The sequence below is a fragment of the Ranitomeya imitator genome, chromosome 6, assembly GCF_032444005.1.
Source record: "Ranitomeya imitator isolate aRanImi1 chromosome 6, aRanImi1.pri, whole genome shotgun sequence".
Classification (NCBI taxonomy): domain Eukaryota; kingdom Metazoa; phylum Chordata; class Amphibia; order Anura; family Dendrobatidae; genus Ranitomeya; species Ranitomeya imitator.
This window is the reverse complement of record NC_091287.1, coordinates 400,150,371-400,168,427: the sequence shown is the minus strand read 5'-3', so window position 1 is coordinate 400,168,427 and position 18,057 is coordinate 400,150,371. Positions and strand designations below refer to the sequence as shown.

The following is an 18,057-nucleotide window of genomic DNA, read 5'->3' as shown; positions in this document are numbered from 1 at the left end:
TTTCTTGCTTGCTGGAAGCTCTGAGACGCAGAGGGAGCACCTCTGTACCGTTAGTCGGTGCGGAGGGTCTTTTTGCCCCTCTGCGTGGTTGTTTGTAGGTTTTTGTGTTGACCGCAAAGCTATCTTTCCTATCCTCGGTCTATTCAGTAAGTCGGCCCTCACTTTGCTAAATCTATTTCATCTCTGTGTTTGTATTTTCATCTTTACTCACAGTCATTATATGTGGGGGCTGCCTTTTTCTTTGGGGAATTTCTCTGAGGCAAGGTAGGCTTATTTTTCTATCTTCAGGGCTAGTTAGTTTCTCAGGCTGTGCCGAGTTGCATAGGGAGCGTTAGGCGCAATCCACGGCTACCTCTAGCGTGGTGTGATAGGATTAGGGATTGCGGTCAGCAGAGTTCCCACGTCTCAGAGCTCGTCCTATGTTTTTGGTAATTGTCAGGTCACTTTGTGTGCTCTGAACTTCAAGGTCCATTGTGGTTCTGAATTACCTGTTCATAACAGTACTGGAGGCCAGGATCAAAGCACCAGGTGGAGTTAAATAGAGCAGCACCTAACGACTTAACCTCATCACCTGAGGAAGGAAACTCAGAAGCCGCAGTACCACTCTCATCCACCAAAGGAAGCTCATAGACAGAACCAGCCGAAGTACCAATCACGACCACAGGAGGGAGCTTCGCCACAGAATTCACAACAGTAACGGCTACCTCTAGTGTGGTGTGATAGGATTAGGGATTGCGGTCAGCAGAGTTCCCACGTCTCAGAGCTCGTCCTATGTTTTTGGTAATTGTCAGGTCACTTTGTGTGCTCTGAACTTCAAGGTCCATTGTGGTTCTGAATTACCTGTTCATAACAGTACTGGAGGCCCTAAGTACTAATGCTTCTCAATAGAGGGAAAAGAGAAGTTCTGAGACCATTTTTTTTTCTTTGCACTGTGTTCTGTCTTTCTTTTCCCCTTTACATCAGGGTGGTTCAGAACACAGGTGTGGACATGGACATTCAGGGTCTGTCCTCTTTGATGGATAATCTCACTATAAGTGTACAGAACATTCAAGATTTAGTGGTTCAGAATCCTATGTTAGAACCTAAAATTCCTATTCCTGAGTTATTTTCTGGAGATAGAGCTAAGTTTTTGAATTTTAAAAATAATTGTAAACTATTTCTTCCTTTGAAACCCCGCTCCCCTGGTGACCCAGTTCAACAAGTTAAGATCATTATTTCTTTATTACGTGGCGACCCTCAAGACTGGGCATTTTCCCTTGCGCCAGGAGATCCTGCATTATATAATATTGATGCATTTTTTCTGGCACTCGGATTGCTGTACGACGAACCTAATTCAGTGGATCAGGCAGAGAAAAATTTGCTGGCTCTGTGTCAGGGTCAGGATGAGATAGAGATTTATTGTCAGAAGTTTAGAAAGTGGTCCGTGCTCACTCAATGGAATGAATGTGCGCTGGCAGCTATTTTCAGAAAGGGTCTCTCTGAAGCCCTTAAGGATGTCATGGTGGGATTTCCTATGCCTGCTGGTCTGAATGAGTCTATGTCTTTGGCCATTCAGATCGGTCGACGCTTGCGTGAGCGTAAATCTGTGCACCATTTGGCGGTATTATCTGAGCATAAACCTGAGCCTATGCAGTGCGATAGGACTTTGACCAGAGCTGAAAGGCAAGAACACAGACGTCAGAATGGGCTGTGTTTCTACTGTGGTGATTCCACTCATGCTATCTCCGATTGTCCTAAGCGCACTAAGCGGTTTGCTAGGTCCGCCACCATTGGTACGGTACAGTCGAAATTTCTTTTGTCCGTTACTTTGATCTGCTCTTTGTCTTCCTATTCTGTCATGGCATTTGTGGATTCAGGCGCTGCCCTGAATTTGATGGACTTGGAGTTTGCAAGGCGCTGTGGGTTTGTCTTGGAGCCCTTGCAGTGTCTTATTCCATTGAGAGGAATTGATGCTACGCCTTTGGCCAAGAATAAGCCTCAGTATTGGACCCAGCTGACCATGTGCATGGCTCCTGAGCACCAGGAGGATATTCGCTTTCTGGTGTTGCATAATCTGCATGATGTGGTCGTGTTGGGGTTGCCATGGCTACAAGTCCATAACCCAGTATTAGATTGGAAATCAATGTCTGTGTCCAGCTGGGGTTGTCAGGGGGTACATGGTGATGTTCCATTTCTGTCTATCTCATCATCCACCCCTTCTGAGGTCCCAGAGTTCTTGTCTGATTACCGGGATGTATTCGATGAGCCCAAGTCCAATGCCCTACCTCCGCATAGGGATTGTGATTGTGCTATCGATTTGATTCCTGGTAGTAAGTTTCCTAAGGGTCGACTGTTTAATTTATCTGTACCTGAGCACGCCGCTATGCGGAGTTACGTCAAGGAGTCTTTGGAGAAGGGTCATATTCGCCTGTCATCGTCGCCATTGGGAGCGGGGTTCTTTTTTGTGGCCAAGAAGGATGGTTCGCTGAGACCTTGTATTGATTACCGCCTTCTAAATAATATTACGGTCAAATTTCAGTACCCCTTGCCGCTGCTGTCTGATTTGTTTGCTCGGATTAAGGGGGCTAGTTGGTTCACCAAGATAGATATTCGTGGTGCGTATAATCTTGCGCGTATTAAACGGGGCGATGAATGGAAAACAACATTTAATACGCCCGAAGGCCATTTTGAGTACCTGGTTATGCCATTCGGGCTTTCTAATGCTCCATCGGTGTTTCAGTCCTTTATGCATGACATCTTCCGAGAGTACCTGGATAAATTCCTGATTGTATATTTGGATGATATTTTGGTCTTCTCGGATGATTGGGAGTCTCATGTGAAGCAGGTCAGAATGGTGTTCCAGGTCCTGCGTGCTAATTCTTTGTTTGTGAAGGGGTCAAAGTGTCTCTTTGGTGTTCAGAAGGTTTCATTTTTGGGGTTCATTTTTTCTCCTTCTACTATCGAGATGGACCCTGTTAAAGTTCAGGCCATTTATGATTGGACTCAGCCAACATCTCTGAAGAGTCTGCAGAAGTTCCTGGGCTTTGCTAATTTTTATCGTCGCTTCATCAATAATTTTTCTAGTATTTCTAAACCGTTGACTGATTTAACCAAGAAGGGTGCTGATGTGGTCAATTGGTCTTCTGCTGCTGTGGAAGCTTTTCAGGAGTTGAAGCGTCGTTTTTCTTCTGCCCCTGTGTTGTGCCAACCAGATGTTTCGCTTCCGTTCCAGGTCGAGGTTGATGCTTCTGACATTGGAGCAGGGGCTGTTTTGTCGCAGAGAAGTTCTGATTGCTCGGTGATGAAACCATGCGCCTTCTTTTCCAGGAAATTTTCGCCTGCTGAGCGAAATTATGATGTTGGCAATCGAGAGTTGCTAGCCATGAAGTGGGCATTCGAGGAGTGGCGTCATTGGCTTGAAGGAGCTAAGCATCGCGTGGTGGTCTTGACTGATCACAAAAACTTGACTTATCTCGAGTCTGCCAAACGGTTGAATCCTAGACAGGCTCGTTGGTCGCTGTTTTTCTCCCGTTTTGACTTTGTGGTTTCGTACCTTCCGGGCTCTAAAAATGTGAAGGCGGATGCCCTGTCTAGGAGTTTTGTGCCCGATTCTCCGGGTTTGCCTGAGCCGGCAGGTATTCTCAAAGAGGGGGTAATTTTGTCTGCCATCTCCCCTGATTTGCGGCGGGTGCTGCAAAAATTTCAGGCTAATAGACCTGACCGTTGCCCAGCTGAGAAACTGTTTGTCCCTGATAGGTGGACGAATAAAGTTATCTCTGAGGTTCATTGTTCGGTGTTGGCTGGTCATCCTGGAATCTTTGGTACCAGAGATTTGGTGGCTAGATCCTTTTGGTGGCCGTCTCTGTCGCGGGATGTGCGTTCTTTTGTGCAGTCCTGTGGGATTTGTGCTCGGGCTAAGCCCTGCTGTTCTCGTGCCAGTGGGTTGCTTTTGCACTTGCCGGTCCCGAAGAGGCCTTGGACACATATCTCTATGGATTTTATTTCGGATCTCCCCGTCTCTCAAAGAATGTCTGTCATTTGGGTGGTTTGTGATCGCTTCTCTAAGATGGTCCATTTGGTGCCCTTGTCTAAATTGCCTTCCTCCTCTGATTTGGTGCCATTGTTTTTCCAGCATGTGGTTCGTTTAAATGGCATTCCAGAGAACATCGTTTCTGACAGAGGTTCCCAGTTTGTTTCGAGGTTTTGGCGAGCCTTTTGTGCTAGGATGGGCATTGATTTGTCTTTTTCCTCGGCTTTCCATCCTCAGACAAATGGCCAGACTGAACTAACCAATCAGACCTTGGAAACATATCTGAGATGTTTTGTTTCTGCTGATCAGGATGATTGGGTGTCCTTTTTGCCTTTGGCTGAGTTCGCCCTTAATAATCGGGCCAGCTCGGCTACTTTGGTTTCGCCGTTTTTCTGCAATTCTGGGTTCCACCCTCGTTTCTCTTCAGGGCAGGTTGAGTCTACGGACTGTCCTGGTGTTGATACTGTGGTGGATAGGTTGCAGCAGATTTGGACTCATGTAGTGCACAATTTGACTTTGTCCCAGGAGAAGGCTCAACGTTTCGCTAACCGCAGGCGCTGTGTGGGTCCCCGACTTCGTGTTGGGGATTTGGTTTGGTTGTCATCTCGTTATATTCCTATGAAGGTTTCCTCTCCTAAATTTAAGCCTCGTTTCATTGGTCCATATAGGATTTCTGAGGTTCTTAATCCTGTGTCTTTTTGTTTGACTCTTCCAGCTTCTTTTTCCATCCATAACGTGTTCCATAGGTCATTGTTGCAGAGATACGTGGCACCTGTGGTTCCATCTATTGATCCTCCTGCTACGGTTTTGGTTGAAGGGGAATTGGAGTATATAGTGGAGAAGATTTTGGATTCTCGTGTTTCGAGATGGAAACCCCAGTATCTGGTTAAGTGGAAAGGTTATGGTCAGGAAGATAATTCCTGGGTCTTTGCCTCTGATGTCCATGCTGCCGATCTGGTTCGTGCCTTTCATGTGGCTCATCCTGGTCGGCCTGGGGGCTTTGGTGAGGGTTCGGTGACCCCTCCTCAAGGGGGGGGTACTGTTGTGAATTCTGTGGCCAAGCTCCCTCCTGTGGTCGTGAGTGGTACTTCGGCTGGTTCTGTCTATGAGCTTCCTTTGGTGGATGGGAGTGGTACTGCGGCTTCTGAGTTTCCTTCCTCAGGTGATGAGGTTAAGTCGTTAGGTGCTGCTCTATTTAACTCCACCTGGTGCTTTGATCCTGGCCTCCAGTCAATGTTCTAGTATTGGTCTTGCTTCCTCCTGGATCGTTCCTGTGGCCTGTCTATCCTGCATAAGCTAAGTTCTGCTTGTGTTGCTTTTGTTTGCTATTTTTTCTGTCCAGCTTGCTATATTGGTTTTTCTTGCTTGCTGGAAGCTCTGAGACGCAGAGGGAGCACCTCCGTACCGTTAGTCGGTGCGGAGGGTCTTTTTGCCCCTCTGCGTGGTTGTTTGTAGGTTTTTGTGTTGACCGCAAAGCTATCTTTCCTATCCTCGGTCTATTCAGTAAGTCGGCCCTCACTTTGCTAAATCTATTTCATCTCTGTGTTTGTATTTTCATCTTTGCTCACAGTCATTATATGTGGGGGGCTGCCTTTTCCTTTGGGGAATTTCTCTGAGGCAAGGTAGGCTTATTTTTCTATCTTCAGGGCTAGTTAGTTTCTCAGGCTGTGCCGAGTTGCATAGGGAGCGTTAGGCGCAATCCACGGCTACCTCTAGTGTGGTGTGATAGGATTAGGGATTGCGGTCAGCAGAGTTCCCATGTCTCAGAGCTCGTCCTATGTTTTTGGTAATTGTCAGGTCACTTTGTGTGCTCTGAACTTCAAGGTCCATTGTGGTTCTGAATTACCTGTTCATAACAATAGTCATTAGAGTAGTGAGGAGAGATTGTCACCGCTTTCCCATCTTTGGTAACATCAGCACACCTTGACTCGACGACTAGCAGACCAGCTGAAGAAGAAGACAACACAGTTGACTGTCCTTGATGCATGGGAACCAGACACCTCTCATGACTGGGTAAATTCAAACGAAGTATTTTGCAGGAACTCTTGACCAGAGCGGGTGGTAGAGTTCCAGGCTCAGAATGACCCATGGGCATAACAGACAGCATAAGGTAGATAAACTTCTTCGTGTATAAGGCTCCAACTTGGAGCTGTAGTTGTCCTTGCAGGACTAGACTGCTCTTGAGTAGGGCTTGACCAACTTCAGACAACGCCCTTACCGGGTTCTGGAGCTGTATGACAGAGACCACACACCGACTCCGAATGGTTGGCGACTTTACCACACCAAAGCGCCCGGAAAACAGAGACACAGTCTTTGATTTTAATGGAGAGGAGGTACTCTCACCTAGGGCAGCCTCTCCTGCTGGCCCAGGGTTTTGGAGTTTTAGATCTACAGGGCAGAGACCGTCTGGATGTTCCTTGCAACTGCAGCGATACCGCGTTCCCTTCTTGTGGCTGGATTTGGGCTGCTGCTTTGCCAGCCCACTTTTATCAGCCTTCTGGGGTTTTGCTTGGGTAGCTGCTGGGACAGGTAGAGGAACAGGTGGGTCTTGGACGGACTTTGTCTGACGTGACGATTTCTTTGGGGGATTCGCTCGTCTAGACCGCCTCTGGGATCTGGTGAGGGAAGACTTTGCAGGAGGAGCAGGTTCAGGCGCTTTGAAGGCTTTAACAAAGGCTTCCAGGAAAGCCCCAAGGTCTGAGAGGATTGGATCCCTTGCTTCCCAGAGAGGGTTCATCCAATTCAATGCATCTCCTGCTAGATAGGACAAGATAAATCCTACCTTGAACTCATCAGAAGAAAATTCGGAAGGATTAGCTTCGATATACATCAGACTACGCTCCAGGAACTCCATGCACTCCTCTGGATCCCCATAGTATCTAGGCGGAAGGAGTTTTTCTCTACTGGCAATGTAATCATACAACTCTCTAGAGATTATGAGTGGACCACCAGGAGTAGGTGTAGGCAGATCTTTCAACTGAGTATAAAAACTTTCTGGGGGCAAATACAGGCTAGAAGAGAGTTCATTTTGCTCCGAGAGCAACGGCTCATGGGACTCAGCGGGGACCATGGCCTGAGCAATCTGTAACGCTCACACCGAGACTGGTTGGCGCGGGCACCTGGGGGTGTGGCCCCACTGGACCACAGACTGAACTTCCCTGGAAGGGGCGTAACTAAGTAGCTTCCTAGGTGTTCGCTGGAGCCTCTGATGGTGAGGTCAGACTTGTGCAATAGGAAGCTATCAGGTACCACTCCAGGGTGGAGTCGGACTGTGGATGCTGATCCCACCGGGGACAAGACACGGGCAGGCAGGCACGGCTGTGACACTGGCTGACAGACGGGTATGGAAGAGGCCCTGACGGGCGGACTGGCTTGACGGAGATACAGGCAGGCAAACGGGCGCAGCTGGCACTCAGGCAGACAGGCGGGCACGGCTGGCACTGGCAGACAGGACTGATACTCTGGTAGGAACTGGTATTCAGATGGATGTGTGGAAACAGGTAAGAACCTGTTCAGACTGGAGAATATAAAGGAACAGGTAGAGACCTATAGGGAAAGTTGCAGAATTAAGATAGAGCAAGAGTGGAAGAAAAAGCTTAATCGCAGGAGGCGGAGTACGAGTAGAAGGTGGAGCTATGAGCAGAGAAGGAGAAGGCAGAGCAGAGAGTAGAGAAGGAGAAGGCAGAGCCAAGGACGGAGCCGCAGGAGGCGGAGCCAAGAGCGGGGACGCTGGAGGCGGAGCCAAGAGCGGGGACGCTGGAGGCGGAGCCAAGAGCGGAGGTGCTGGAGGCGGAGCCAAGAGTGGAGACGCTGGAGGCGGAGCCAAGAGCGGAGACGCTGGAGGCGGAGCCAAGAGCGGAGACGCTGGAGGCGGAGCCAAGAGCGGGGACGCTGGAGGCGGAGCCAAGAGCGGAGACGCTGGAGGCGGAGCCAAGAGCGGAGATGCTGGAGGCAGAGCCAAGAGCGAAGACAAGAGCGAAGATGCTGGAGGCGGAGCCAAGAGCAAAGACGCTGGAGGCTGAGCCAAGAGCTAAAGACGTAGAACCGCAAGGAGCGGTGCTAGGTGGAACCGCAAGGAGCGGAGCCGTAGAGCAAAGCCACAGAGAGCGGAGCAAGGTCAGAGAGCAGAGCTGAGAAAAAAGCTGAGAGACACATAGCCACAGGTTGTGGTAGAACTGAGCAGAGAGAAGCAGAGCCACAGACAGTGGCGAACAGAGCAGAAAGATAAGGCAGAGGTACACACAGCTGAGTGGGAAATGACTAATGACAAAGAAGGAGCAGGGACGGACATAGACCAGAGTACAGACAGGAACGGACACGGATACACAAACAGAACACAGATGAAGGCCTGCAATAGTGCAGCCCTCAGAGACAGGAAACACACGACCTGGCAGTTCAGTAGCAAATGCTAACTGAGGGGAATAGTTTGCTCAGGCATCCTCCAATGGGTGAGGATGCCTTAAGTATCAGAGGCCTCAAGGCTATTGGCCAGAAGCACCTTAGGGAGGTGCACACAGTTTCAATAAGAATCCGAAGTGGCTGGCGCCGCCCCCCTATGCACACAGCCAGGAAGTGTACACAGAGCAGGCCGCCATGAAGCACATGGCATGGAACCAGCAGCAGACAGATCTCACAGCATGGCACTGGGTGAGTGAGTAGATGTAACAGGCAGGTGGGGAATTGAAGGCCATGCAGTGATGCCGGCAGGGTTGTTACACCTCTTCATAGAAGCTGATCAAATTAGTCTGACATGAACGGTCCCTAGTAAACCCGTGCTGATACTGGGTCATGAGGATATTCCTCTTCAGATACTCCTGTATAGCATCCCTTAGAATGCCCTCCAGGATTTTACCCACAGTAGAGGTTAAGCTTACTGGCCTATAATTTCCAAGTTCAGTTTTTGTCCCCTTTTTGAATATTGGCACCACATTTGCTATATGCCAGTCCTGTGGTACAGACCCTGTTATTATGGAGTCTTTAAAGATTGAAAATAATGGTCTATCAATGACTGTACTTAATTCCTGCAGTACTCGAGGGTGTATCCCATCCGGGCCCGGAGATTTGTCAATTTTAGTGATTTTTAGCCGCCGCCGCCGCACTTTCTGCTGGGTTAAGCAGGTGACATTTAATGGGGAATTTTTATCACTAGTCATTTTGTCTGCCATGGGATTTTCTTGTGTAAATACTGATGAAAAAAGTCATTTAGCATATTGGCTTTTCCCTCATCCTCATCCACCATTTCACCCAGACTATTTTTAAGGGGGGCAACACTCTCTCTGTCTCAATCTTTGCTGCCTTGATTTGCTTTTTACAGAATATATTTAATTTTTTGTATTTATTTAATGCCTCCTCACTACCTACTTCCTTTAATTCTCTAAATGCTTTCTTTTTGTCACTTATTGCGCCCCTTACAGCTCTATTTAGCCATATTGGTTTCCTCCTATTCCTAGTATGTTTATTCCCATACGGTATATACTGTGCACAGGTCCTATCCAGGATGCTAATAAACGTCTCCCATTTTCTTTGTGTATTTTTGTGTCTCAGGATATCGTCCCAGTTAATTGCACCAAGATCCTCTCTCATCCGTTGGAAATTTGCCCTCCTGAAGTTTAGTGTCCTTGTAACCCCTCTATTACACATCTTTTTAAAGGATACATGAAAACTTATTATTTTGTGATCGCTATTTCCCAAGTAACCCCCAACCCTTATATTTGATATGCGGTCTGGCCTGTTGGTTAATATTAGGTCTAGCAGCGCCCCCCTTCTTGTTGGGTCCTGAACCAGTTGTGAAAGGTAATTGTCTCTCATAGTTGTCAAAAACCGATTACCTTTGCTGGAACTGCAGGTTTCTGTTCCCCAATCTATTTCAGGGTAGTTGAAGTCCCCCATAATAATGACTTCTCCTTGAGTCGCAGCTTCATCTATTTGCTTTACGAGGATATTCTCCATTGCTTCCATTATTTTTGGAGATATATAACAAACCCCTATCAGTAATTTATTATTTTTTCCCCCTCCCCTTATCTCCACCCACAGGGATTCTACATTTTCATTAAATTCACTTATATTATCACGCAGGATGGGTTTTAAGGACGATTTTACATATAGACACACCCCACCCCCTCGCTTATCTGTACGGTCATTTCTGAACAGGCTATAGCCCTGCAAGTTAACAGCCCAGTCATGGCTCTCATCCAGCCATGTTTCAGATATCCCCACCATGTCATAATTATGCTCCAACAACATTAGTTCTAATTCGTTCATTTTGTTGGCGAGGCTTCTGGCATTAGTATACATGCACTTGATGTTCCTCTCTGTACCTCTATTCTTTCTTAAATTATTAACTGTTCTAACCCCACCCCCCATGCCACCGCCACCCCCAACTTCCTTATTTGTGCCCAGGTCTCTGTCTGCACTATCTTCCCCTCCTATAAATTGAATACCCTCCCCCCCAATCCCTAGTTTAAACACTCCTCCAACCTTCTAGCCATTTTCTCCCCCAGCACAGCTGCACCTTCCCCATTGAGGTGCAGCCCGTCCCTAGCGTAGAGCCTGTAGCCAACTGAGAAGTCGGCCCAGTTCTGCAGGAACCCAAACCCCTCCTTTCTACACCAATTCTTGAGCCACTTATTAACCTCCCTAATCTCCCGTTGCCTCTCTGGCGTGGCACGTGGTACGGGCAGTATTTCGGAAAATACCACATTGGAGGTCCTTGCTTTCAGCTTGCAGCCTAATTCCCTGAAATCATCTTTAAGGACCTTCCACCTACCTCTAACTTTGTCATTTGTGCCAATGTGCACCATGACCGCTGGGTCCTCACCACCCCCTCCCAGTAATCTGTCCACCCGATCAGCGATGTGTCGGACTCGAGCGCCAGGTAGGCAGCACACCGTTCGATGATCCTTGTCTTTGTGACAGATTGCCCTATCTGTTCCCCTAATAATTGAGTCCCCCACTACCAGCACCTGTCTGGCCTGCCCTGCTCTCCTATTTCCCTCCTTACTGGAGCAGTCACTCCCCCGGCTTTCAGAGGACATGCCTGGCTGCAGCAGTGCTACCCCTGCACTGGCACCCCCCCTCATCTGCCAACTTAGCAAACTTATTGGGGTGTGCCAGATCAGGACTAGCCTCCCTGGCACTCTTCCCTCTACCCCGCTTCCTAATTGTCACCCAGCTTGCTACTTCATCGTCCTGCAGCTCCATCCTACCATCCCCCCCCTCATCTATCCCATTGAGCGTCTGCTCAGGGAGCAGAAGACTCCTCTCCATATTGTCTATGGATCTCAGTGTTGCCAGCTGCACATTTAGATTCAGAATCTGGGTTTCCAAATGCACAACGTGCTCACATCTCGCACAGCAGTATGCACCCTTGATCGGCTGCTCAAGGATTGCATACATGTGTCAAGATGTGCACTGGATGGCATTAACAATAGTGGAGCACACCAAGTATGTAGCAGCATAGACACAGAGGGCTATTAACTGCATAAAGTGTATGAGAATATGATGCGAGGAACCCAGTTATGTTTTTTTTTTTTTTTTTAGAATGGCCAACACAGGGATAGTTAGGTTAATGCGTTGAGGCGGTAGGCCAATCTGAACAAATGAGTTTTTAGGGCACGCTTAAAACTGTGGGGATTGGGGATTAATCGTATTAACCTAGGTAGTGCATTCCAAAGAATCGGCGCAGCACGTGTAAAGTCTTGGAGACAGGAGTGGGAGGTTCTGATTATTGAGGATGCTAACCTGAGGTCATTAGTGGAGCGGAGGGCACGGGTAGGGTGGTAGACTAAGACCAGAGAGGATATGTAGGGTGGTGCTGAGCCATGGAGTGCTTTGTGGATGAGGGTAGTAGTTTTGTACTGGATTCTTGAGTGGATGGGTAACCAGTGTAATGACTGGCACAAGGTAGAGGCATCGGTGTAACGGTTGGTGAGGAATATGATCCTGGCTGCAGCATTCAGGACAGATTGGAGCAGGGAGAGTTTAGTAAGAGGGAGGCCGATTAGTAGAGAGTTACAATAGTCCAGACGAGAATGAATAAGTGAAACAGTAAGAGTTATTGCAGAGTCGAATGTAAGAAAAGGGCGAATTCTAGAAATGTTTTTGAGATGCAGATAAGAAGAGCGAGCCAGTGATCGGATGTGGGGGGTGAATGAAAGCCTGGAATCAAGTATGACCCCAAGGCAGCGGGCATGTTGCATTGGAGTAATGGTGGAACCACACACGGAGATGGCAATGTCAGGCAAAGGTAGGTTAATAGAGGGAGAAAAGACGAGTTCAGTTTCAGATAGAGGGATGACATGATGTTAGAGACAGTGGTGTGACAATCACTGGTATTTACTAAAAAGGTCGGCGTGATAACAGGAGAACAAATGTATAATTGGGTATCGTCACCATAGAGATGGTACTGGAAACCAAATCTACTGATTGTTTGTCCAATAGGGGCAGAATACAAAGAGAAGAGGAGGGGGCCTAGGACTGATCCTTGAGGAACCCCAATAGTAAGGGGAAGGTGAGAGGAGGAGGAACCAGCAAAAGATACAGTGAAGGAGCGGTCAGAGAGATAGGAGGAGAACCATGAGAGAATGGTGTCCTTGAGGCCAATGGAGCGGAGCATAGTGAGGAGGAGCTGATGATCCACAGTGTCGAATGCTGCGTAGAGATCCAAGAGAATTAGCATGGAGTAGTGACCATTAGATTTAGCTGTTAGTAGGTCATTAGAGACTTTAGTGAGGGCAGTTTCAGTAGAGTGTAAAGAGCGGAAATCAGATTGAAGAGGGTCTAGAAGAGAGTTATCTGAGAGATAGCGGGTAAGACGGGAGTGGAAGGCTTGGAGCTATCCTACACTGGTAGAATTTGCAATAAATAATCGTCATCAAAAGTCTACCTTCAGGTCACCGTTTATTAGTGCATATGGTTACCATTCACAGTTTGGTACTTTTAGCGTGGAAGGGGCTTTGGGAGTTCTTGAAGAGGAACATTTTGCTTTGTGGCTCTTCTCAGTGTGGTGGGGGGTTCAGAGTAATTTGAAGATCATGGGAGACAGGTACAAACGTATGGCTGACAGAAAGCTCTTGCCAGGAAAGGATCTGAATGTAAATGACTTTGTGTGGTTGTCTACCAGGTATATGAAGTTGAAGGTTCCTTCCTGGAAGTTGGGATCTAGGTTTATTGGTCCCTGTAAAATAACCACCGTCATTAACCCAGCAGTGTTTCGTCTTGAGCAACCTCAGGTCCTTAAGATCCACAATGTCTTTCAAAGGTCTCTGCTCAAGAAATATGTGGAACCTCTTGAGACCTCACCCCCACCGCCACCCCCAATAATGGTTAATGGTAATCTGGAGTTTCAGATTTTGTGGATTCTAGATTCTTGTCTCCAACGTCGTTCCCTACAGTACTTGGTTCACTGGAAGGGTTATTGTCCAGAGGAGAGGATGTGGGTTTCAGCTTCAGAGATGAATACCCCCAGGCTGGCTTGTTCATTCCACTCCTCTTATCCTGAGAAACCTGGTCCTGAGTGTCCGAAGACCACTCATAGAAAGGGGGGTACTGTCACAGGTGTGTTTGATGCAACATTATAAACCGAACACGACCGCAGATAAATAGCAGGTATAGGATTAGCATATAAAACAGAGGATCATAATGTATTAAAGTGACAGTGCACAATAATCCATACCAGAACAGGGGAGAACTATCAATCTATAATTTTATTAAAGAAAAACGAAACAAAATATTCGACACACATAAGAGACAGCAGTAATCAGTGATGAAAAAAACAGCTAAGAAGATAGGCGCCTCAGATGGTATATAGGGCGCTGAAGGATAACACATGTATCACTGCTACAAGCCCCACTACAACAGCAACTGCCCCGATGTCATGAGTGCACAAGGTAGCACAGAATATCCCTTCCAGATAATACTGGAAATATAGGCTGTCACTTAATGGTATAAAATAGGCTGACACTCTATGATATAGAAAGTCCCAGATCCTAAGATGGAGATGAAATGCTACAAAAGTATACTCCACGGGTGATGGACATAATGCCAAAACTGGCTAATAGACGTTACCTTGGGTTGTCATGGCTGGAGAGTGAGGGCGTGCAGCAGGAAGTGGAGAGCCTCGACGCGCGTTTCACCGCCTTGGCTTCATCAGGAGGCGTGTTTGATGCAACAGACTGTCGCTATGGATCTGGCTGCAGAAGTTCTCTGCATTTGGCATTGCAAACACCTCCTTAATCCTTCTGGCTCTTGGACCCAGCAGCCATCTCCCTCCTGCTCACACATGGACCTGGGGGTTTATAAATCCCCAGTCTGCTGCAGAGAGTTGCTGATAATATTCACATTTTTCCCTTGTGAAGCTTGGATCTATAGCAGTTGGCTATCTTCCTCCATGGAGCTGTTTGATGGCATTTGGTGTTACAACTCAAGCTACTCAAACTAAGTTCATTCCCCTTGTCTGTCTACCTTTTTGTCTTTAGTTCACAGTGGGGGATTAACAGTGGGGGATTGACCAGTGCTCATCCCCTCCCCCTCCCTATCCAGGGCTTGGCTCTAGGGAGATACAGGGCTTAGGTTCCTGCTCTGTGATTGATGAGGAACCAACTTAGGGACGGTAGGGCATTATCAGATCTGTCTAGGGGTCTCCACTCACCCTTTCCCTTCGTATTGCACTTAGTCTTCCTTCACTGTGCGTTACACACTGCTTGCTCTTTGCAAATCTCATGTATGTGCACAAATTTCATCCTTTCATGTCAGTGCACAATGAGCCTAGTGCAGGTTTCCTGCCTTCATAGGCACACTGCTCATGTCAAGTGAGCACAGTCAGGCTTCCACTGTTCTCCTTCCAATTATTGTCTTAGGATAATGGCAGATTACATTGCAACAATGTGCTCTCCAGAAATTCACATTATGGCTATGGAGACAGGGAACAGACACCTGACTTAATTGCGCACTGACATGAAAGGATGAAAATCGCACATGTACAAGATTTAAAAAGATCCGCCAGTGACAGCATCTATTGCAAACCCACAGAGGTGTGGTAGCATAGTTAGTGGCGTGCCTAGTTTAGGTAAACTAATGCCCCTTTGACTAGTCTGGTTCTAATTAGCATATCGTAAATGAATATATAAAATTGTCTTTTGCAATATGCATTACATAGGGCTTGTTAGGAAAAGTATTAACATAAGAGTAAATACATGGTGACAGTTTGTGGGGTATGGGTGAGCTATTCCCTTTTCTGACTAGTGCAGTGTCAGAATTATTCACCCTCTTTATACAAGTGTCTTTAGTACTTAGTAGAGCAACTTTTGGAGTTATAATTGCTGCAAATAAGATTTTCTAAGGAGCCGAAGTCAAGTCACTTTGAAGACCACTGCACAATCTTTAGGATTTCTGAACCTAAGCCTTTGTGGACAGTTCCCGAGCCTCGTCACAGAAAGCATGATGTTTTTGGTTAGAAGTTCCTGATACTTGGATGAATGCATCTTGCGTTCCACATTATAAAGGTTTCCATTGTCAGAGATTGAAAACATCAGCAGAGCATCAATGTGCCACTACCATGCTTTCCTGGGGCATAACTTGGTGCCATGCGATACCAATCAGTGGGAGCAAAGTAACATGTAAAAATCAAAGCAAATAAAGTGTTTTCCCGAAAATAAGCCCCAGGATTATTGGAGTATCCCTGAAATATAAGACATTCTCCAAAAATAATACCTAGTTACAGTCATGGGAGGGGAGGAAACTGGGCAATTCCCCAGGCCCCCCACTCTCTTAAGGGCCCTTAGCATTTCTATTCCAAGGTTAAGAACTTTAGGTGACATCACAGTCATGTGAACATTATGTCATCAAAGATCCTCTATCTGTGGGAGTCTAGAGGAATTGAAGAGGAGACAGACTGGTATGTACTGTATGTGCAATGTGTACATACAGGATATTTACTTTTTTATTGCGTTTTATTCCACTTTTTGTTCAGCGGTATGATGAAAAAGCATATTTTTTTGCATCACTGTTCCTTTTTTTTACAATTTTTAGAATATCATCAAAAAGTTAATTTATTTCAGTTCTTCAATACAAAAAGTAATCCTCATATATTATATAGTCATTACAAACAGAGTGATCTATTTTAAGAGTTTATTTCTGTTAATGTTGATGATTATGGATTACAGCCAATGATAATCCATTATCTCAGTAAATTAGACTACTTTCTAACACCATTTTGAAAAATGATTTTAAAGTCCAAAATGTTGGCCTACTGAAAAGTATGTTCAGTAAATGCACTCAATACTTGGTCCTTTTGTATCAATTACTGCATCATTGCGGCGCGGCATGGAGGCGATCAGCCTGTGGCACTGCTGGGGTGTTAAGGAAGCCCAGGTTGCTTTGATAGCAGCCTTCAGCTCATCTGCATTGTTGGGGTTAATGCATCTGCATTCTCTATGGGGTTAATGTCAGGTGAGTTTGCTGGCCAATCAAGTACAGTGATACTGTTGTTTTTTAAACCAGGTATTGAAACTTTTGGCAGTGTGGACAGGTGTCAAGTCCTGCTAGAGAATGAAACTTCCATCTCCAGAAAAGCTTGTCAGCAGAGGGAAGCATGAAGTACTGTATAATTTCCTGGTAGACGGCTGTGCAGAATTTGGTCTTGATAAATAAAACACAGTGGACCTACACCAGCAGATGACATAGCTCCCCAAACCATCACTGATTGTGAAAACTTTACACTAGATCTCAAGCAGCTTGGATTGTGGCCTCTCCACTCTTCCTCCAGACTCTGGGTCCTTGATTTCCAAATGAAATGCAAAATTTACTTTTATCTGAAAACAACACCTTGGACCACTGAGCAACTGTCTAGTTCTTTTTCTCCTTGGCCCAGGTAAGATACTTCTGGCGTTGTCTATTGGTCATGAGTGGCTTGACACAAGGAATGCGACACTTGTAGCCCATGTCCTGGATACGTCTGCGTGTGGTGGCTCTTGAAGTAATGACTCCAGCAGTAGTCCACTCCTTGTGCAGCCCCCAAATTTTATAAAGGCCTTTTCTTAACAATCCTTTCAAGGCTACGGTTATCCCGGTTGCTAGTGCACCTTTTTCTACGACACTTTTTCCTCCCACTCAACTTTCTATTAATATGCTTGGATATAGCACTCTGTGAACAGCCAGCTTCTTTAGCAATGACCTTTTGTGGCTTACTCTCCTTGTGGAGTTTGTCAATGACTGCCTTCTGGACATCTGTCAAGTCAGCAGTCTTCCCCATGATTATGGAGCCTACTGAAACAAACTAAGGGACCTTTTTAAATGCTTAGGAAGCCATTGCAGGTGTTTTTCTTTTAAAACAGATAATGACTTTTGGGTTTTCATTAGCTGTAAGCCATAATCATCAACATTAACAGAAATAAACACTTGAAATAGATCACTCTGTTTGTAATGGCTCTATCTATATATATAATTGTCTAAGGGTCACTTCCGTCTGTCCTTCTGTCACGGTTATTCGTTCGCTGATTAGTCTCGGCAGCTGCCTGTCATGGCTGCCGCGACCAATCGGCGACGGGCACAGTCCGATTAGTCCCTCCCCTATTCCCCTGCACTCACTGCCCGGCGCCCGCTCCGTAATCCCCTCCACTCACCGCTCACACAGGGTTAATGGCAGCGGTAATGGTCAGCGGTGTAACGCACTCCGTTACCGCTGTTATTAACCCTGTGTGTCCCCAACTATTTACTATTGATGCTGCCTATGCAGCATCAATAGTGAAAATATGTCATGTTAAAAATAATAATTAAAAAAAAACCTGCTATACTCACCCTCCGCCGCATTTCCCGCTCCTCGCCACGCTCCCCGGACCGCTCCATTGCAAGCGGCAGCTTCCGGTCCTAGGGCTGGTGTGCGACAAGGACCTGCCGTGACCTAATGGTCATGTGACCGCGACGTCATCATAGGTCCTGCTCACACCAGCCCTGGTACCGGAAGCTGCCGCTTGCAATGGAGCGGTCCCGGGAGCGTGGCGAGGTGCGGCAAAGGCGGCGGATGGTGAGTATAGCAGGACTTCCAACGGGCC

At 46.8% G+C, this 18,057-nt stretch overlaps 1 protein-coding gene across 1 annotated transcript in view; it reads left to right on the top strand.

Annotated features, from left to right (window-relative positions):
- The window catches only part of LOC138643398 (histamine H3 receptor-like), a 32,356-nt gene extending 19,184 nt beyond the window's left edge, over window positions 1–13,172 (top strand). Inside the window, exon 4 of the mRNA XM_069732314.1 lies at window positions 13,131–13,172. Within this exon, the coding sequence (XP_069588415.1) occupies window positions 13,131–13,172 (42 nt within the window). The remainder of the gene's footprint in view (window positions 1–13,130) is intronic.
- Window positions 13,173–18,057: the final 4,885 nt, after the last annotated feature.